General features: G+C 33.5%; 2 protein-coding genes across 17 annotated transcripts; one reads left to right on the top strand and one right to left on the bottom strand.

Moving 5' to 3' along the window:
- Positions 1-7,492: 7,492 nt before the first annotated feature.
- Positions 7,493-15,586, top strand: LOC107917473 (E3 ubiquitin-protein ligase MBR2). Of its 16 annotated transcripts, none has more exons than XM_041081597.1 (11): positions 7,493-7,889; positions 8,554-8,713; positions 8,946-9,066; positions 9,166-9,250; positions 10,083-10,160; positions 10,232-10,338; positions 10,837-10,952; positions 13,111-14,721; positions 14,809-14,859; positions 15,068-15,121; positions 15,221-15,586. In XM_041081597.1, exons 8-11 carry the CDS (start codon positions 13,126-13,128, stop codon positions 15,293-15,295), a joined length of 1,776 nt encoding a protein of 591 aa, XP_040937531.1. In that variant the 5' UTR covers positions 7,493-7,889; positions 8,554-8,713; positions 8,946-9,066; positions 9,166-9,250; positions 10,083-10,160; positions 10,232-10,338; positions 10,837-10,952; positions 13,111-13,125; the 3' UTR covers positions 15,296-15,586. The 16 variants fall into 16 exon arrangements, with proteins under 16 accessions (XP_040937531.1, XP_040937526.1, XP_040937538.1 ...); XM_041081598.1 differs by having other exon boundaries at positions 7,498-7,833; positions 8,554-8,679; XM_041081595.1 differs by having other exon boundaries at positions 7,498-7,889; positions 8,554-8,679.
- A 3,267-nt stretch (positions 15,587-18,853) lies between these two features.
- On the bottom strand, positions 18,854-19,791 carry LOC121210000 (uncharacterized). The gene is made up of 2 exons (XM_041082059.1): positions 19,746-19,791; positions 18,854-19,668 (listed from the first exon to the last, which is right to left on the bottom strand). Exons 1-2 carry the CDS (start codon positions 19,789-19,791, stop codon positions 18,854-18,856), a joined length of 861 nt encoding a protein of 286 aa, XP_040937993.1.
- Between the last annotated feature and the right edge of the window lie 2,252 nt (positions 19,792-22,043).

Genomic DNA, 22,043 nt, shown 5'->3' with positions numbered 1-22,043 from the left:
TAGCAGAATAAATTGAGAAATTGAACACACAAAATTAACGTGGAAAAACCACTCCAAAGAGGATAAAAACCACGGGCAAAGATAATTTTACTATAATGGCAAAAGAACGAAGAGTACAAAAGATAGAGATAAAGACTAAACCCCAAAAACCCAAAAATAAAGAGCCCTCAAAACGTAAATACAAAATTATCTAAATGTGTTATGAGTTCTAATCTCTAATGTGTGTCTATTTTCTAAGGTTGTAAAAGAGCCTATTTATAGGCTAAATTCATAGATCAAATAATAATAAAATAATCTAAACTAATCAGTGTTTGATTGAAAAAAGTAAACAGAGTTTAACTAAAAGATTATTTTTAAAATTTGACTGAAAATAGGAGTCATATTTAACAAATCTCCACCTTGACTCATATTTCCACAACGCCATCTTTGCCAAAGCCCACCACGAGCCTATATTGAACTATGCAGAGAATTAACTGAGTCGAATTTATGCTTAGAAACTGGAAGACTTCTAGCCTTCGACTTGTACACAGTCAAATCAAAACTAACCCGGGTTTGATTTTTACAAACACAGTGCCCTAACTTTTCAAATCCTGCATCCAAAAGAGAACCTCTCTTCAACAAAATGATCATACCTTTTTCCCTCTTATGACCAAGTTGCCTTCACTCCAAACGAGTTGACTTCAACTCTGTAACAGACAAGGGACGTCCAATTTCACCGGTCACTGTAGAACCTTCTAGAATATAAAGACTGCTAGTTCTTTTACCTTCTAATAAAATGAGAGCTCCACGAGATACTTTAATACCGCTCGACTCGATGTTAATTTTGCATCCTTTCAAGTCTAAAATACTCAAAGAGATGAGATTCTTTTGTAAATCAAGTACATACCTGACATCTAAGAGTGTCCTAATCGTTCCATCATGCATCTTAATTTTAACAGTACCAATACCAATTACCTTACTAGATGAATTGTTTCCCATGAGCACAACTCCACCTTCAACCAAACTGTATGTGGAGAACCATTCTCTATTGGGACACATGTGGAAAGAACATTCTGAATCTAGGATCCACTCAGACGTGAGCTGGGAGTTATCGCTTGTTGACACTAACAAGAAATCATCACCATTTTTATTGGCCAAATTAGTACCAGCTACATCTTCCTCGTTACTCTCAGCAGCTCTTTTATTTCACAGTTTATAACAATCTTCTTTGATGTGACCTAACTTTTTACAATAGCGACACCTTTTGTCTCGTTTCTTTGATGTTACCAAAATGGAAGCTTGCCTATCTATCTTGCTATCCAAATGAAGCTCATTGTCGAGTTTGTCTCTACTCAACAAATGACCCTTTACATCTTCAAACGAGAGTTTGTCTCTGCCATAAATCAGGGTCTCCTTGAAAGACTTGTATGAAGGAGGTAAAGAGCACAATAATAGCATAGCTTGATCTTCATCATCAATATGAACCTCAACGTTCTTTAAATCATTTAAAAGAGTAATGAATTGACTGATGTGATCTCTAAGAAACTCACCTTTGTTCATGTGAAACATAAATAGACGTTGTTTTAACATTAAACGGTTAGCCAGAGACTTAGTCGCATAAAGAGTTTCTAACCTTTTCCGCAAGGCAGATGAGGTCTTCTCTATCAATACCTCCTGCAATACCGTATTCGCGAGGCATAACTGGATTGCAGACAAAGCCTTTTCATCAAGCTCTTCCCATTCTATTTTATTTAAATTCTCAGGCTTTTTCCCGGTAACAACCTTTTTCAAACCGGATTGAACTAGAATTGTCATCATCCGAACTTGTCATAGATTGAAATTTGTCTCACCATCAAACTTCTCAATTTCAAACCTTGTTGTTGCCATCTCTGAATAAGCTGATCTATGAAAATTAAACTAGCTCTGATACCACTTGTTAGGATTGACCCGATTAAGCAATGAACAAGAAAAATAGCAGATTAAATTGAGAAATTCAACAAACAAATTTAACGTGGAAAGACCCCTCCAAAGAGGATAAAAACTACGGGTAAAGATAATTTTACTATAATGGCAAAAGAACGAAGAGTACAAAAGATAAAGATAAAGACTAAATCCCGAAAACCCGAAAATAAAGAACCCTCAAAACGTAAACACAAAATTCTCTAAATGTGTTATGAGTTCTAATCTCTAATGGGTGTCTATTTTATAATGTTGTAAAAGAGCCTATTTATAGGCTAAATTCATAGGTCAAATAATAATAAAATAATCTAAACTAATCAGTGTTTGATTGAAAAAAGTAAACAGAGTTTAACTGAAAGATTATTTTTCAAATTTGACTGAAAATAGGAGTCATATTTTATAAATACATAGAGAAGTTGTCCCTTTAATGTCCTACAAAAATCAGAGAGAGTAACCAGTCAAACCATTCAGTTGACTTTCAACCAGTCATGCTACAGAACCTAATTTGCACATCATTTGAGTAAACTTGGCGTATCACACCTATGGCGAAAACTCGTAAATGGCATGGCCTTAAGGAGACTTTATCCCCTTTTAGATATAACATACACTTAGTAGGCGCGTCATACTCAATCCAACATTTTGAGGCGTACTATTGGCTTGTCGTACTCTTTCTTCAATTGTGAAATACTACGAGAATAAATCCTTAGATACTTCTATGGACGGATACTCTATGTGCCAAACATTAGTTTGCCAGAAGCCTATAAATTGGCAGACTAACTATCATAGTACGCCAAAATAGACAACTTCGCATCTATATGCCTTATTCTTGGATCTGCCAAATTTGGTGTGTGACATCCTTTTCCCATTTTTATTATGTTTGACACTATTTTACGATAAAAAAGCAAATATATATAAATAATTAAATAAATCAACTATAAATAAGTGTTTGGTGGATAAAAGTACCATGGAGACCCTTGTACTAGAAGTTAGATTACATTTTCCCCTACTAAAATGAATGGGAAAATTAATCCTTATACATTAGATCAAAGAGAAAACTAGTCCTTATGTTAAAAATTCAATCCATTTCTATTAATAAAAATTGGTCCTTGTATGTTAGCATAAGGTACATGTGCTACACCACGTGAAACTATTTGGTTATTCCGGCAGCGTCACCAATTTTTAACAATACAAATTGATGAAAATTTTAACAAGAAGAACCAAGTCACTCTTTGATCTAATGTACAATGATTAATTTTCCTATTTTTCAAGTAAAGGAGCAAAATACAATTCAACTCCTAACACAAGAGCCTCCATAATACTTTTACCGTGTTTAGCCATTAAGGAAATGTCAATTAAGAAATGTTTGAAACAAAAAAATACAAGAAAGAGAGAGAAACTGAAAACAAAGAAAGAGAGGATGAATGAGAATTAAGAAGAAAACTGTTTAAAAAAATCTCAAGAAGAAATTGACGACTTACAGTAAAAGTGCCAAGTTTCTATATTTTTCCAGAATATCCATATAAATAAATAGAGAGTAATTGCATTGCAACAAATAGCAATATTGAGGTGGGAAATAAATAAAAAGAGAGGTGAAGACAAAATCGAGGCTAACCCATTTAAAGAGTCTGAAAATGCAGAGTATCCAATTGGTTAGAGGCTAGCCATGATACCTGCTTCTTACCATATTTGTCCGTTGTTTCCATTATAATTATGACTATAATCTTTCATAGGAAAGTTCGCTTAAATATCTCCAAAAACATGCGTTTCTCTTTTATTTTTGAACATTATATAATCACTTATTTTGCCTTGTCAAATTTCACTACAATTCAAGTTTCAGATACGCGCCGAGTAAAAAGAAAAGAGGGGGAAACAAAACATAAAAAGAGTTTGGGGGTGCTTATATAATCGTGTCTATTTCCCTTAAAGGCTTCACTCCCTGTTTTCATCCTCACTTACGGTATAACCTCTTTTCTTTGATCTTCTTTTGTGTTAAGTTTGAGTTGTTTAACGAATTTAGATTTTATTTTATGGTGTCTATATGAATTTTTCTTTTTACATGATTTTTTTGAGAATTCTATGACTTAACTCATTAATAGGCTTGATTTTATATAGGATACAGAAGTTTTAAATTGTGTTTTGCTCGATTTTATTTGCTTTCATCTGCACTTTTTCATCCTTATATTAGTTTGAATTAATAAATGTACTTACTAGTGCAAGTTGATAAATTTTAATCAATGGTGAAAAAAATAAAACAAAAACAAAATGAGGGTTGATGTTTTATTAGCCAATTGTTATATATTTGACATAGTGAATAACTCATTTTGGTATTGTTTTCAAATTTTCAGCTTTGCGTTTTGCCCATCCAAATCGTTTGAAACAAGTTTGTGTGTGTATATATATATAAGAACCCTTGAGAGTTTAATCATTAAGTTTCTGATTATCTTTTGTCTCTTAATCCCATCCTTATTAGGTGATTGTGTGGTTCAAGTTGGCTAAATCTTCAAGTCCAATTTTTGGGTACATTGTTTTTATTTTCCTTCATTAATCTTACACTTTTTTGCTTAATTTTTAATTCTTTATTCTAACCTTTATTTTTTTTTTTGTAATTTGGGGTTAATTGAAATTTATTAAATTAGTTTGTTTAAATATTCACACACAAAAGCCCGCCTCATTAGTTTTTAATTTTCACTCTATTTTGATATTCTTTAGAATTTGATATTCAAACTTTCTTGATGTTGTTTTTACTTGGGCGGAATGGTAATTAAAATTCTTATCAGATACGGTTTAGCATGAGTACAAATAGTGCTACCTCATCCCCTATCCCTAGTATTGTAAAAAAACGTTCTTGATGTTAATATATTTTTTTCATATATTTATTTTATACATTATATATACATATTCTTATGGTATTTTCACTACAGGAAAATAGGGCTTTAACGGCGTTTTTAGTGGCATTTGGGTAAAAAACGCCGCAAATATTATACATTAGCGGCGTTTGCAATAAAACGCCGCAAAAAACTGAGCAATAGCGGCGTTTTTGGTCCAAACGTCGCTAAAAACTGAACAATAGCGGCGCTTTTGGAAAAACGCCACTATAGATCGAGGTTTAATGGCGTTTTTCCAAAAGCGCCGCTATAGATCGAGGTTTTAGCGGCGCTTTTAGAAAAACGCCGCTATAGGTCGAGGTTTTAGTGGCACTTTTGGAAAAACGCCGTAAAAAAGTAATTTAGTTTATGGGGTTATGGTTTAGTGTTTAGGGCCTAGAGTTTAGGGTTTGGGGTTTAAGGTTTAGAGGTAAATATGGTAAACTACTTAACTTGTGTATCTTGGATTTTTTTTTATAATATAAATCTAAATAAGATAAATATAAATTATTATTTTAAAAAATATATATATCAAAATGGGTTAAATCCCAAAAGTATACATGAATAATGGTTTAGTGTGCGATGAGTTAAATCCCAAAAGCATAAATTATTAACATAATTATTGATATAACATCATTTTATATTTATATATTGCATACATAAATATTTATATTTATTCAATATAAAAATATATTGATGTATTTATTTTTTAAAATGTGTATGATTAAATCAAAATTAAAGTTTCAATTATACATTTAAACCACAATTAGAATTTCACATCTACAATTATACATTAAATCGAAATTCATATATAATTCTGAGATGTATCTCTATCAAAATTTAGGTGTGTACATATAATTAAATATCTAATTATGGTTTAAGGGTTGGGGTTAAGGGTTTATAGTTTATGTTTTATGGTTTAGAGTTTAGGGGATAGGGGTTATGATATAATGTTCATTATTTTGGGGTTTAGGATTTATAATCTAGGATTTAAGGTTTGGCGTTTGGGGATCAGAGTTTAATTTTTAGCATTTAGGGATAAATGTATGGGGATCAGGTACAATTGTATATATGAACTTTAATTTGATCTAGTTCTTGTAAATTATTAACACAATTATTGATATAACATCATTTTATATTTATATATTGCATACATAAATATTTATATTTATTCAATATAAAAATATATTGATGTATTTATTTTTTAAAATGTGTATGATTAAATCAAAATTAAAGTTTCAATTATACATTTAAACCACAATTAGAATTTCACATCTACAATTACATATTAAATCGAAATTCATATATAATTTTGAGATGTATCTCTATCAAAATTTAGGTGTGTACATATAATTAAATATCTAATTATGGTTTAAGGGTTGGGGTTAAAGGTTTATGGTTTATGTTTTATGGTTTAGAGTTTAGGGATAGGGGTTATGATATAATGTTTATTATTTTGGGGTTTAGAATTTATGATCTAGGATTTAAGGTTTGATGTTTGGGGATCAGGGTTTAATTTTTAGCTTTTAGGGATAAATATGGGGATCAGGGTAAAATTGTATATATGAACTTTAATTTGATCTAGTTCTTGTAAATTATTAATACAATTATTGATATAACATCATTTTATATTTATTTATTGCATACATAAATATTTATATTTATTCAATATAAAAATATATTGATGTATTTATTTTTTAAAATGTCTATGATTAAATCAAAAATAAAAAACTTAAAAATTTAATACTTAAAATTTTAGTTTATATTTCAGTTAAAAATATCAATATTCAAAATTTAAAAAAAAATTCAAAAAATGATTATCTCAACAAAAAAATTGTGAAAGGAAAAAATAGGAAAAAATATGTTAAAAATGAAAAGGATATTAAAATTGAGTTATAGTGGCGTTTTTATTAAAAACGCCGCAAAAAATCTGAAAATTAATGCCAATTTTTTAGAAAACGCCACAAAAAGCCATTATTTTTTTATAAAAAAAATCCCGCTCACCCCAAAAAATTATTTTTTGGTTCCCCACTCGTTAACCAAATCCCCCAAATAAAATTTATGTACTTAGGGTCTGTTTGATTGATGGAATTGATTTTCCGGAAAATCATTTCTAACTTTTCCAGCGTTTGATTGGCGGAAATATTTTCCATTTGGAAAATAAACTCCAAAACAAAGGAAAATGTGTTACATTTTAGGGAAAATGCCTTACCCTTTCAATTTCCGTAAGACATTTTCCGTGCTGTCCTCTCTATCGCCTCATTCATTCCTTCCTTCATTTCCGGTAGAAAAATGCTTCTGTTTATCGATTTTCCAGTAACTTGTTTTTTTAATTATTCAATACTTGTTTTTTTTAACACAATTATAAATAATTTATTTGATATTATTTTTTTCAATTTATAACGATTAATATTGTAGCTTAATAATTGAGTATTATTATAAATAAATCATTGCAATATATGTAAAAATAATTTAAAATATAAAAATTTATTAATATATATTAATATATGTAAAAAAACTTTTCCGAAAAATATTTTCAAAAAATCTGCCAAGCAGCAGAAAATATTTTACACAGATTCAATCAAACACCAGAAAATATTTTCCAATAAATCATTTTACAGAAAAGTAAAACATTTTTCAAAAATCATTTTACGGAAAATATTTTACTGGCAATCAAACAAACCCTTATTTCTTTTCCCCGTTTACTCTCAAAATTTGCCCCCAAATTCTTTTTCCTTTTCATTTCACTGCAATGAATTCACCCACCATAGCCACTCCTTTTCTCTCGATCTGTTAGGGATTTAGAGAAACAAATGGAAGTCGAAGAGAAGGAGAACGAAGAAGAAGAAGAAGAGGAAGGGAAGAGGGGGGAGGAGGAAGAAGAAGAGAGTGAAGATGAAGGGACTAAAAAGGTCAAAGGTAGTAGTAGAAAGGGGAGTTCTAGGAAATCTGGTCGAGATTCGGCTGAGAAGAAAGAGCCAGTGACGCCTAGCAGTGATAGACCTACAAGGGAGAGGAAAGTCGTAGAAAGGTATTCAGCTCCTTCTGTTGCAAGGTCTTCCTCGTTTAAAACTGTCAATTGAAAAGGTATGCTTTCTTTTCTGGGGTTAAGGCATGGGTTCATCGACTGCACCTCTTCCGTCCAACAATGGTACTGCCATTGATCAAGGAATTGCTTACATTCTTCTTTTACTTGCTCTGGCGATTACCTATCTCATCCATTGATGATCTTTTTTTATATTTTATTTTTATTGGGATATGAGCTATAAATGATTTTTTTATGTATTTTCTCCATATATCTAATGAGAGAAATTGCAGCAATTTTGTATTTTCTTCTCTCCTATCTCTGTGTTGTAAATCTATGCAGAAAATAAATCCAGTTGAGAATTTGAGATCACATAATCATTTTACTATATATTTTTTTGCTCCTTGTGGAATTTGGAATATATTTAGATTCATATGACCAAATCGATAGATCAAAACGTTTGTATATTAGCAGATGATTCTTGCCTTCTTATCCCTCTTTTTGTTTTTAAATGAGTAAAGAGTGCATTTTATTTCCCTCTTTATTCTTGCATTTGCCATAGAGAGACCACCTTGTCGAGGAGCTGATTGGCTGTTAATGTATAATTAAATTTATAAGATGTAATATTTAGCCAATTGCTTAGTCTTGTAACTTGGGCCATTTTTGACTTCATGTACATATTTTTGTTAGATTCTTTTTTCCTTACTTTTGTTTTTTATCTTGCAGGTTTTTATTGTGGCTGTGCTTGCCATCTTTCCACTTGTGCCTAAAAGTCTTTCAAATAGGGCTTATCGGCTTTCATTTATGGGCACTACTTGTTCTTCTGTATACTATTTGTATGCACTATATGGGGTAAACATATTTCTACTGACTTGTCATACATTTGGTAAATATATGATAGTTTTATGGATAAGGAAAGTGCCTGTTTGGGTGGCTGGGTTACATTGTTTCTTTACCTTCTTTTTTTTTGGGGGGGTTGTCTGTTTTAGTTTATTTTGTTTTGAGAGAGTCCAGGCCTTGTTTTAATTTTAATAATAATCCAGCCATTCTTTTTTTCAAAAAAAATATACATATATATGATAGTTTTTTCTGTTGAACCTATTCTATATGTTATGCAGAGGCCAAAAGCATGGACTTTACAAGCTGTTCAAGTGTATTTTCAATCAGTAATTGCAACCAAAGATTTTAACTACTTTATTTACTGCCTTACATTTGTCACTTCACATCTTTGCCTTAAATGTAAGTATTCTTCTGCTCATAAACACTTTTTACATTTTTGCTCCTGAATTCTCTTTATTATTATGTAGTATGATTAATTGATATGGACCTTCACTGCAGTTGCTTTGATTCCCATTTTATGCCGATCACTCGAACGCATTGCAAAGTTCTTAAGGCATAATTTTAGTCGTTCTACCTTGTACAGGTAGACCTTTATTCAGATAAACTATCTTCTGTATTACAGTGTTCTAGTTTAGTTTTTTTTTAATTAATCTTGTGATCAGACATTAATGTTTACTACAAGAAATTCAGTTAAATTTGCTGGGTGATACTTCTTACTTTTCATGTATTTACCTTTTTGTTTATTAGTCATTTTTTGGATGGCAATGGCATGATAGGTGAGTTCAGTACCTAGTTTGGTTATTACCTAAAAACTAGTATTGGAGAACATGACTTATCAGTTAGATACTTATGATCCTTTGGTCTTTGCTTATATATTAATGAATGTGTTCTGCTTGTGCTGTATGATTTTTATGCATCTTATTATTCAGGAATGAATTTTTTTGACCTGTAAAAAGAAAAAGAGTTGAAATACGAGTTATTAGTTCTCTCTTTTTCCATTTTTAGTTTTGAATGATTTTGAATATAAAGTTTCTTGAACTTGTTTATATTATTTTCTTTGCATATAAAGATTGGTATTTGATGTTTCTTCTTGGATTGATCTTCAGATATGTCCTTTCCCTTCCTAGTGCCTCTGTCCCCATTTTTCTCTCTTGCATTGTTCGTATCAATGATATGTTCAACTTCATATAGATCATGGAGCTGTTACTTCATTGATGCAAACAATGCTTTTAGTAATTTTATGGGGAAAAAAATTAAATACGAAATAGTTTTGTATAGAAAAATCTTTCTTAACATTGAATGTATTTCAAACGGTCTAAACCCTTTGTGCTTTGCTTTTATCCATTTTATTACATGAATTAAAATTCTTAGCTTTTTGTTATGGGTATCTAATAGGCAAAATGATTTGCATGCAGATATTTACAGATGCCAGACAGTATGTCATCCACTTTGGAAAGGCTGATCCCGTCTTAAAGACTGGTCCCGCTAGCATGGTAATTTCTGCATTAGAGATTGAAAGTTTCTAAGTCTTCTTTTGTTCATAAATTTATTGGTTTTGTTGCAGATCCAAGAGTTGGATGTAAGCCGTTCACTGACTCTATCAGAGCGAGCAATTGCTGTTGCTCTTGCTATTTCATTGGATAATGATTACTTCTCTAGGCATGGTGGCTAGTAAGAATCATTGTCAATAAATTGATCTTAGTATAACATTTTTTCCCTAGGCCATCACATGATTCGGGAACTTTTTGCTTCTATCTACTTGTCTTTTTCAAATGAAATCTAAGTTTTGCATGATATGTCTAGGCTGACATGTGTTGTGTGAGAGTCGTTCTCTGACATAATTAAACTAAGACCTTTTTTATTGGGTTCAAGAGAGAGCGTTAAGTTCAAACATAAGATCTCTAACCAAATATCCCACCTTAAGTATTGGAATTATGCCCCAAGACATTCGGAACTCTAGGCTTGAGATGCAACTACTGCAGTTAACATAGGAATGCAGTCTAAATGCACTACATATTAAGAAATTTATGTTGCATTTCCAATAGCTGACTACATTCAGTGAAACACTCCACTTGGATTATATTTTAGCTGTGTGGATGAGGATAAAGCAATAGAAAGTTAAAGATTTTGAGTACTAATTATGGCTATATTATGCATCATGTGTACCAGGGGAATCCCTTTTGTTGCAATAGGGGAGTAGATTGATTCCTTTGTTTCTCTTTTTTCAAAGAGACCAACAGTTTGGTGTTGCAACGATCAGGCGTTTTCTGTTCCATGGAAATAATGTACATATGCTACTGTTGCTACTATCATATACATATCAAAAACTACACCCAGTTTTGTAATAGTCTACTTGCATATTTGCATATGTTTAATAATAATCTCATGTCAACTAATTATTCTATTTTTTATTTAATTGTTTTGTTTTCAACATTTTATTTTTATTTGAGTTGAAAGAAGAAAAATACGAATTGCACTTTTGACTTCGAAAAGAGAATATTCATTAGCAGCTTAATCAATTTAAATAATCAATGTTGATATTTCACATGGGAATGGATATTTAAATCTTATATTTTACATGGTTATGATTTAAGTCCTTATTTCATTTAAGTAACTTCATTATAATATCTTATTTTATTGATATTTTTTTATTTAATCTAATTTTTATTATTTATTTTAGTTTTAATTCTAAATTTTTATTTTTATTTTAATATTTAAGATAACTTTGAGTTTTAACTTTTGGATTATAATTGTGTTATTAATTTATTATTTTAGATTTTAAATTTAAATTCATTAATTTTTATATTTAGTTTTTAAGATAAAATTTTAAAATTTTAACTTAATTAATATTTTTTATCCTTAAAAGTATATAGTTTAAAGTTCAAATTTCAAAAATAAAACATAATATAATATTTATCATAGAAATAAATATTATTTAATTAAAAATAATTTTTTAAAGGCGATGATCTTTAGCGGCGTTTGTGGGAAAAGCGCCGCTAAAGGCCATGATCTTTAGCGGCGTTTTTTTACATAAATGCCACAAAATGTTAGCTGCATCGTTTAGTTTTAGCGGCGCTTATAGGCTCAGAAAACGCCGCTAAAAACCTATTTTGCTGTAGTGTTTTTCTTATGTTATAAATTTCTGCATAATGAAATTTTCGTCTGGTAATTGAGTTTGTGACTTCAAGGATTTTATATGTACCTGTAATTTTATAGCCTGCTTGCATATGTACCATACTCTAAGCTAACAAGATAGTTAAAATTTCAGTGAGTTTGCCACATAAACTTTGATAGTATTAATATTTCAATATTATATGTATTACCTTTGCTTTTATATGCTGCTATTCCTCTTGAAAATAGACAATCATGTTTATAAATGTAGAGTTTAGATGGACTGGTTGGTTGTTTAATCTGTGTTTTTAGGAATTCTGGCAAGAACTTTTGATTCTTGCAAACATTTTTTTTAAGGTTTAATTATAAAATTGGCCTCAAATAATACTATTTTTCTCACTTAAGTACCTAAGTTTTTTTTAATTAAAAGTGACACTTGAACTATCAAATTTGCCTCATTTTACCTCAAAATTGAATGGTATCTAGTAAGAATGTGGCACATGGGACTTTCTTATTGACTGATATTGTGTTTGGGGGTAAAATGAGATGAATTAATAGTTTAAGTACCACTTTTGACGAAGAAAAAACTATAAGTACCTAAGTGAGAAAAATAATATAGTTGAATGGCCGATTTTGCATTCAAGCTTTTTTTACTTAGACTGTTATTAACGGTATAGTTCGAGGGAAGTACTTCATATCCATGTTTATTCCGCCATACTCATAGGTTTGTGTATAATTAATATTTTATGGAATAAAATTTTCATCATCAAAACTGAACCTAACGAAAACTATATCATCTTTTTTATGGAATTAGATAGGACGTCCAGACGACGTTGCGTGCATTATGATCATTGTTTCATAAAATAGAATAAGTTTTTACCTGATTATGACCAATCATTTTTTTCTGGTTTTAGACCTGACGATATATCATGTAATCGTTTCATTTAAAAGAGCATGCAAATCCTGTTCATTTTAGTTCATAATGTAAACATATAAGTAATAATTAATATTGAGGTAAGTGACCAGAGTATCTATGCTAAAGCTGGAAACTGGTTAGGTTGAAGTAGGTTAAATTAAAATGCTGAAATGTTTTAAGAAGAACAAGGAAAGAAAGAAAGAACTTAATGCACATGGGAGATCATTAAAGTTGATAAAACTAGCATATAAATATGTGTTAATTACTATATACTATTTCACTTTGACATTCAGCAACTGACACCTATTGCCCCTACTGATATCATGCATATCTTACATTGTTATCTTGCACTTGGACTATGGTAAAATCAAGTAATTACTTATTATTAAGACAATTTTGCTGACATTTGTTTTCAGGTCTTGCGGGACAAAATGCAAGGTCAAGGCAGCGGCTCCAATTCTTTCCCTTCCGGAAACTTTTACTCCAATGGTCATCTTAGATCTGGTCATCGTAATATGGTTCCAGATGCTTTAGTTCATGACAGAGACGGACATACTTCCATGAGATGGATTGGTCAACCCAATTCTAGTCTTGATACCCAAAATCATGCTGGCTTTAGTCAATTCTTGGGTGATGACTCTGGGTTTTCTCCTCTAGGTGATCAACTTGGCATGAACCAAAGGTCTGAGCCAACCATTAACCCTTTTCTAGAAAATAATTGCGGTATCGCCGGTAATGGTCATATCAGTAGTGAAAATGGTTCGACCGGCTCATCGTTATTCCCAAGGCGAGAGGCTGGTTCTGGTCTTCTACAACAACAACGTAACTTAGACCTGAATGCTGTGGTACATGAAGGAAGAAGATTCGATGCAGGTCAGGGTAATGGACCATACTTATCATTAGACCTTTTTAGAGCTAGAATAAAAACAACGGCAGGAGATCATGATCGCATTCAGACCTTCGGCGGTTCTTCTTCTAACCCAGCCATGACTTACTCAGGAATAGCGAGATATATTCTAGAAGAAAATAGAATGAGAGATGGCCTTCCAGGCAATGGTCAAACAAGGCTTTTATGCAAAAGAAAGGCGCTTGAATATGCTACTGGTGGCAGTTCAAGCTCCGCACGGCAAGCTGCCAATTCTCACCAACCAGGGACTAATATTGCCCAACATAATGTTAGAAACTACTTGAGTGCAGTTAATTCCTTCAATAGTGGTCATTCAAGACATGGGGCTGCTTTGCCGATGCCCTCTAACTTCTATCAAGTTCCAACAGAAGTTAGGCAAGCTGACAACTTTGGAAGAAATACTCGTTTGAGAAGGACTGCAAGTCAACCGGTTCCCACATCAGCAAACTTGCAGGCGTGGAACTCAAGCAATTCTAATGTACAACCTACAAGTCAATACCCCGTTACCCTTACAAGCTTAGCAACAGTGCCAGTTCTAGCAAATCCAGCCATGCAGCAGCAGACTGTGCAAGTCTCCAACTCGTTAAAAGCTCCGCTACCTTCTCGATATTGGAACGGGACAACCATGTCGAGGGTTGGTCCTTCCATCTCTCGTTATCAGACCTTATTGCGACAGGAAGACAACTTAAGAAACAATAGAAGGAATATGATGATTTCTTTGGCGAACATGCAAGTGAACCTCAACTTGGCCAATGAGAACTCAAACTTCATTGGAAACGTTGCCTCCCCTTCCAGGATCCAATCCGGCCCCGGCATGCATCTACTGTATTCATCCATAAGGTCCCCTCATCCAAATATGATTGAACAATACAGAAAAAGATTGCAACATATTTCCAATCCATCAGACCCCTGGAGGCAGGGGAATAACAATCCGATACATTCTGGTGCTTCCCTAGTTGTTCAAGGCATGAACTTTTCAGTGAGAGATGGCAATCCTAGGCGTGCTCAGCTTCCTCTGAGGTTGGGACCAAGAGCTGAGGGACAAGCTGGTCATAATTATAGGCTCTCATCGACAGAACAATCTCAAACTGCTGCTCAAAGAAGTAGGCCGATATCTGAGGTATGTTGTTCCATAAGCTATAATATGTTTTGCAGAAGTGTATTGTCTTACTAGCTGCAACTAAACTACCTGCCTTTTCCATAACAGGTTCGCAATGCCTTGGGACATGTACGTAGGCATGGTGGCTTACGACCTGAGGTAAGACTAAAGTATTATTTATTTTATAAAGTTTTAGCAGAGTGGTTGTTCATAAATATTGTAATATATTTGTTTCTCTAGTTTCAATACAAAGGAAATTGCTGTTATATCAATTTTTATCTTCGGGTTTCCACAAACATGGCATGTATGTTAGGATGTAATGGTAATCGGATGTTCATGTTTTTTTTTTTTTTATGGCATACCTGAGGTGCCTGTTATTCTTGAGCAGATGCGCCTTGATGTTGATAATATGTCTAATGAGGTAACATGTAAATATCTTTAATCCAATGGATATTATTTCAAATTTTATAAAATGTTAGCAAACTGCTCGGGATGAAGCTTCTATTTGTTTATTTTCTAGGAACTACAAAATCTGGAGGAGCAAATTGGGAACTTTGGCACTGGGCTAAGCGAGGAAGCTATTGTTGGAGTTTGAGAGTACTTTAACCGGGTAAAATAAGAGTTGCAAACAGAGCACCAGCAGCAACGTAATATACCCGGGTAAAATATGGAGGAAAAATGCTTGAAGTTCAAGCTTTAAGAGCAGAAATTGGAAGGAAAACAAGAACAGAACTAAAGCAAAGAAAGAAGAAGCATGAAGAATAGTTGAGAGTATTGATGAAAAAAATATGAATTGTATTTTTTTCATACATCCATCATAGGCAGATTGCCATTACATATATCAGAATAAATAAATAAAAACTTACAAGTCAAATTTCTACCTAAACATACACCTACTTCCACTAAGCTTTCCAAATAACAAAAAACTTAACTTGTACATTAACGCAAAGCTGGTTAACAGCTCCATCAACATCAAATTACATCAATCAAAAAGCTTATAGCAAACTAAACTTCAAAATGAACAAAATATTAGTTCAAATCTAACAGCAACACAAAACCAAGGTTGCTGCATGCTTGTCACGAGCTTGCATGGCTAGCTTCCAGCTGCACTTGCTTCATACCAACTGCATGGAGATCAGCTTCAACACTCCTCCTTGAGCTCCATGCTGCAAACTCCCATGAGCTTTCTTAACTTGTTAAATCTCGACACACCAAGACCCTTGGTCAAGATATCAGCAATTTGATCCTCCGAATTGCAATGAACCAGCTTTATTTCACAAGCTTGCTCCATCTCCCTTATCACATGCAGCTTTATGTCAAAGTGCTTAGTTATACCATGGAAGACAGGGTTCTTTGCAATTGCAACAGCAGATTTATTGTCACAAAGTATCTCTGTTGCTTCTACTTGAGATAAGTTCAAATCAGCTAAGATTTTCCTCAGCCAAATAGCTTGGTTTACTGCACTAGCAGCAACTACATATTCGGCCTCAGCAGTTGATTGAGCCACCAGAGACTGTTTTTTGGAACTCCAACATACCATTCCTGACCCCAATGTGAAAGCATACCCTGATGTGCTCTTCATATCGTCTTTAGAACCAGCCCAGTCACTATCTGTGTAGCCTTTCAATCTAAGTTCTGCAGCCTTGCTAAACAAAAGACCATGATTTAGAGTACCTTTAATGTATCTCAGTACTCGTTTTGCAGCTTGAAAATGTTGTACATTGCAGTAGTGCATGAATCTAGAAAGTAGACTTACAGCAAACATGATGTCTGGTCTCGTTGCAGTCAAGTATAAAAGACAACCAATTAAGCTTCTGTAGGTAGTTTCACAGACTTCTTCATGACCCTCATGGCTTGATAGTTTCAACCCAGTTACAACAGGTGTAGGAGTTGGCTTGCAGTTTAGCATTGAAAACTTTGTCAACACCTTCAAGGCAAATGATTCCTGTTTCAAGAAGATGCCTTCTTGTGTCTGGCTTACTTCCATTCCTAGGAAGTATGTCATCAGCCCCAGGTCAGTGATTTCGAACATTTGCATCATCTTTGTCTTAAATTCTGCCAAATCAACTTCATCTCCTCCTGTCACCAATAGGTCATCAACATACAATGACACCACAAGCTGAGTTTCAGTTTTATTCTTCTTGACATACAACGTTGGCTCACTAGCACTTCTCTCAAACTTCAAACTAAGCAGATAAGAGTCAATTCTAGCATACCATGCTCTAGGTGCTTATTTTAGGCCATATAAGGCATTTCTTAGTTTGTAAACTAAGTCTTCCTTGCCAGGTACTTCAAATCCCTCTGGTTGCTCGACATAAATTTCCTCTTCAAGGATTCCATTTAGAAAGGCCGATTTCACATCTAGTTGATAGACATTCCACTGCATATGAGCAGCCAATCCAACAATCAGCCTAATCGTATCCAATTTGGCAACAGGAGCATATGTTTCAAAGTAATCCAGTCCATATTTTTGACTGAATCCTTTTACCACAAGTCTAGCCTTCAGTTTATTCAGACTTCCATCAGCATTCTGCTTGGCCTTGTAGACCCATTTTACTCCAATAATCTTCCTGTTAGCAGGCTTCTCAACCAGCTTCCAAGTCTGGTTCTTCTCGATCATGGCAATTTCATCTGCCATTGCCTGTTTCCAGCCTTCATGCTTCACAGCCTCTTCAAAACAGGTTGGCTCTACTAAGGCTAAATGTGCCCTTTCATAAATTTCAGCCAAGGATCTGGTACCTCTGATTGGCACATCATCAAAGTCCATATCAGGACTATTTTCTTCTGACTCTGTTTGATCAACCACAAGTTCTTCAGAGACAGCTTCAAGTTCATTCTTGTCCCAATTCCAGCTTGCTCTCTCATTGAACACAACATCTCTACTTGCAAATACTTTGTTTGTTGAAGGATCTAAGATCCTATAGCCCTTTTTCTCTGAGCTATAGCCTACTAGGATGCCTTCTTGTGCTCTTTTGTCAAACTTACTTCTTTTAACAGCTGGAACTTGAGAATAGCATAAGCAACCAAAGATTCTTAAGTGAGCCAGTGATGGCTTGAATCCAAACCAAGCCTCAAATGGAGTCCTTTGCTCTAAAGCTTTGGTTGGAAGTCTGTTTTGAACATAAACAGCAGTATTTACTGCCTCAGCCCATAAATTTTTGGGCAAGTTCTTCTCAAATATCATGCATCTGGCCATATCAAGTAGGCTTCTATTTTTTCTTTCACTTACCCCATTCTGCTGAGGTGTGTACACATTTGTTAGTTGATGTTTAATGCCAGCTCTTGGACAAATGTCTTGGAACTGAGCTGAAATATATTCTGTCCCATTGTCTGATCTTGTGGACTTTAGTTTACAGCCAGTCTCTGTCTCAGCCGCTGTTTTAAACTTCAGGAAGGCTTGAACAACTTCAGTCTTATTCTTTAAGAAGTAAATCCAGCAGTATCTGGTACTATCATCAATGAAAAGAATGAAGTACCTGCTGCCATTGAGTGACTCGGACTTCATAGGGCCACACACATCTGTGTGCACTAATTGAAGTTTCTCTGAGGCTCTCCAGGCTGTGTTTGTAGGAAATGGAAGCCTGGCTTGTTTTCCTAACTAACAAACTTCACACACATCTTCATTTTGAACAGATTTGATGAAGTTTTCAGCCATATCCTTGCTGACCATTCGAGCCATTGATTTATAGTTGGCATGACCAAGCCTTTGATGCCAAAGCTTGGATTCTTCTATGAAAGCAGCATAGGCACTATCAAGGTCCTTATTCCAGTCCACAACAAAACTCGTGTCGGACATGGCCACTGTCATGAGTATGGACCCTTTTTGGTCACTGATTTGGCACTCCTTTCCTTTAAAGACCACAGTATATCTTTTTTCCAGCAACTGAGCTATGCTCAACAAATTTCTATCAATTTCAGGTACAAACAGTACATTTGGGATGAGTTTGTTACCTGATGGAGTGCATATTATCACATCACCTATGCCTTCTGCCTGAATACAGTGTCCATCTCCAATTTTTACTCTAGTCTTACAGCTTCTATCTAGAGTTTTGAAGATAGTTGCATCTGGTGACATGTGGTTGGTGCAGCCACTGTCAAAGAGCCATCCCTTTTTAACCTTGCATTTTGCAGCTAAACATGAGACTGCAAACACTTATTCTTCACTGTCACTGCCTTGTTCAACTACTCGAGCCTCAGCAGCCTTATGTTGTGGTTGATTCTGGGCAGGTTTGTCTTTTTCTTTGCAAACCCTTTCAACATGGCCTCTTTTCTTGCAATGTTGACATATGACATCTGGTCTGAACCAGCATCTGGCCTCTGGATGACCGGGCCTTTTGCAGTGTCTGCATGGTTTGTCCCATTTTTTTGAGGCATCAGCTTTGGATTTATCCCTCCAGTTTTTCTTGCCTTTGTAGGCAACATTACTCGAGCTAGGCTTGCTCTTGGCCTGAAATGCACCCTCCTGGTGCTCATCAAACCTGTTGGCTCTTCTCTGTTCCTGAGCATAAAGAGCATTGATAAGCTCAGTCAGGGAGATCCTTGTCAAGTCTCTCGAGTCCTCTAAGGAGGATATCTTTGCCTCATATCTCTCTGGTAAAGTAGAGAGAACCTTCTCAACTATCCTTACTTCATCAAACTGCTCACCAAGGAGCCTTATACTGTTTACAACAGCCATTATCCTGTCAGAATATTGTTTGACAGTTTCCTCTTCTTTCATTTTCAGATTCTCGAAATCCCTTCTCAAATTTAGAAGTTGCTGCTGCCTAGTTCTTTCAGTGCCTTGGAACTCCTCCTTAAGCTTGTCCCAAGCCTGCTTCGGGGTCTTACAGGTCATGATCCTAGTGAAGATCACATCAGAAACACAGTTCTGAATACAGGACATGGCCTTGTGCCTTTTAGTCCTCTCATTTGCATGCTGACGAATCTGAGCCACAGTGGGGTTGGCCCTCAGTAGAGCTGGCTTGATGTCTGTGTTAACAACTTCCCACAGATCAAAGGCCTGCAAGAAGTCCTCATCTTAACCTGCCATATGTGGAACCCTTCACCATTAAAGACTGGTGGTGCAGCAGGGGAAAAGCCTGATGAAGCCATTTAATTTTCAACAACAGGTCCTCTAAGATGAAAGCTCTTGATACCAATTGTTGGAGTTTGAGAGTACTTTAACCGGGTAAAGTAAGAGTTGCAAACAGAGCACCAGCAGCAACGTAATATACCCAGGTAAAATATGGAGGAAAAATGCTTGAAGTTCAAGCTTTAAGAGCAGAAATTGGAAGGAAAACAAGAACAGAACTAAAGCAAAGAAAGAAGAAGCATGAAGAATAGTTGAGAGTATTGATGAAAAAAAATGAATTGTATTTTTTTCATACATCCATCATAGGCAGATTGCCATTACATATATCAGAATAAATAAAAAAAACTTACAAGTCAAATTTCTACCTAAACATACACCTGCTTCCACTAAGCTTTCCAAATAACAAAAAACTTAACTTGTACATTAACACAAAGCTGGTTAACAGCTCCATCAACATCAAATTACATCAATCAAAAAGCTTATAGCAAACTAGACTTCAAAATGAACAAAATATTAGTTCAAATCTAACAGCAACACAAAACCAAGGTTGCTGCATGCTTGTCACGAGCTTGCATGGCCAGCTTCCAGCTGCACTTGCTTCATACCAACTGCATGGAGATAAGCTTCAACAGCTATTCTGGAAAATCTGGGAAGGCAAAAATATCAGTCCATAAAAATGGGACCCCCAGCAGAAACTGAACCCTGCTGTATTTGTCAGGTATGTATGTGAATGTGATCCCTCATTTCTTGTTATTTCCATGAATAAGACATGTTTTGATTATTGAAAATAATTTCCATTTCTCTATGCTTGAAAACGATTTACAGGAGGATTATGCTAATGGGGAAGAGCTTGGTAAGCTGGACTGTGGTCATGACTTTCACTTCAGTTGCATTAAGCAATGGCTGGTGCAGAAGAATTCATGCCCCATATGCAAAAAGACAGCTTTGGCTATTTGAAATCAGGATCCTCATCCTCATGCCTCCTAATATTTGAATAAAAGAAGAAAAAACCATAAGCTGTTGAATTTTTGGACCTGCCGGTCACCTAGTATTTTGATACACATTTTGTTATTTTACTTTTTCCTTCCATTTCGGAGATTTTCATGTTAGCAAACAATGAATCATTCTACTTAGGAAACTATAATCGGAGGTCCAGTGCATTCAAATTGGGACCTTTTTTTAACTGCTCATATTCCAAATTTCTAAAACTTTAGGGTTCTATGGTTTTCTTCTTCAGCTATTAAGAAGTGTTTTACCTTTGAATCTTTATCACTATCTAGAATGTTTTTATTATTCAATATTTAAATTGAAATTGGAGATTGTATGATCTTATAACTAGCCTGTTCACAAATTAAAAGGAAAAATACATCAAAGTATTCTGCGGTGGGTTTGTTTCCTAAAAAATAATGTTTACATTTTTATATGTTTTTTTCGTGAAAAATATATTGGTAACTAAAAAATGGCAGGGACTTGCTAGTCAAGGAGATTAAACTCTTCTTTAAAAGAAACAATTAACATCTTCTTTTGGAAACGACCTTTATAACTAAATTAATTTTCAAATAAAATTAAGTCAAATATTATTATATTAAAAACAATTTTTACTTTTTAATTTTTAAAATATTCAAAAATATTAGAATATTAACCTCTAATATTATAATTTTTAAATATTATTCTAATCACATATTTATATTTAATAATTTATTAATAGAATTTACTATTATAATAAAATTGTTTAATACTATAATTTTATTTTAATAATAAGTATAGTTTCGATTTGTTGTCACAGTCTTTTCTTTTGGTCAATAAAATCACCCTTCACTTTCATATATGTAAATTCAAATTAAATTTTAATTACTATTTTTAATATGCATCGGTTATTATTAAGCTTATATAAAACATAATTTATTATAAAATATTATTTTATTATAAACTATTTTTTAAATTTTAATTTTTTTTATAAATATCGTGTTTTTTTTATTAAAAACAATTTTTTTTAAAAGAATGATTTTAGTAAAAAATTGTTAAACAAAAAAAAATATTTTAAGCAAAAACCCCAAAAGAAATAAACTATTCTAGAAAATAAATCAATTTTCAAAAAAAAATATTTTCAATTAAAAAAATAATATATTTTAAAGAAATCTATTTTTTAAAAGATTAGTACAAACAAAATATAAATACATGTCCAAGTAGAAGAATCAAAAAACCCCCACATGATGAGACTCGAATACCTAGAAACATAGTTGCACAATTATGTGTATAGGTTTTCAAGTCG

Source organism: Gossypium hirsutum, chromosome A11 (genome assembly GCF_007990345.1).
Source record: "Gossypium hirsutum isolate 1008001.06 chromosome A11, Gossypium_hirsutum_v2.1, whole genome shotgun sequence".
NCBI classification, from domain to species: Eukaryota; Viridiplantae; Streptophyta; class Magnoliopsida; order Malvales; family Malvaceae; genus Gossypium; species Gossypium hirsutum.
Note: the sequence above shows the minus strand (reverse complement) of the source record. Positions and strands in the feature narration are given on the sequence as shown.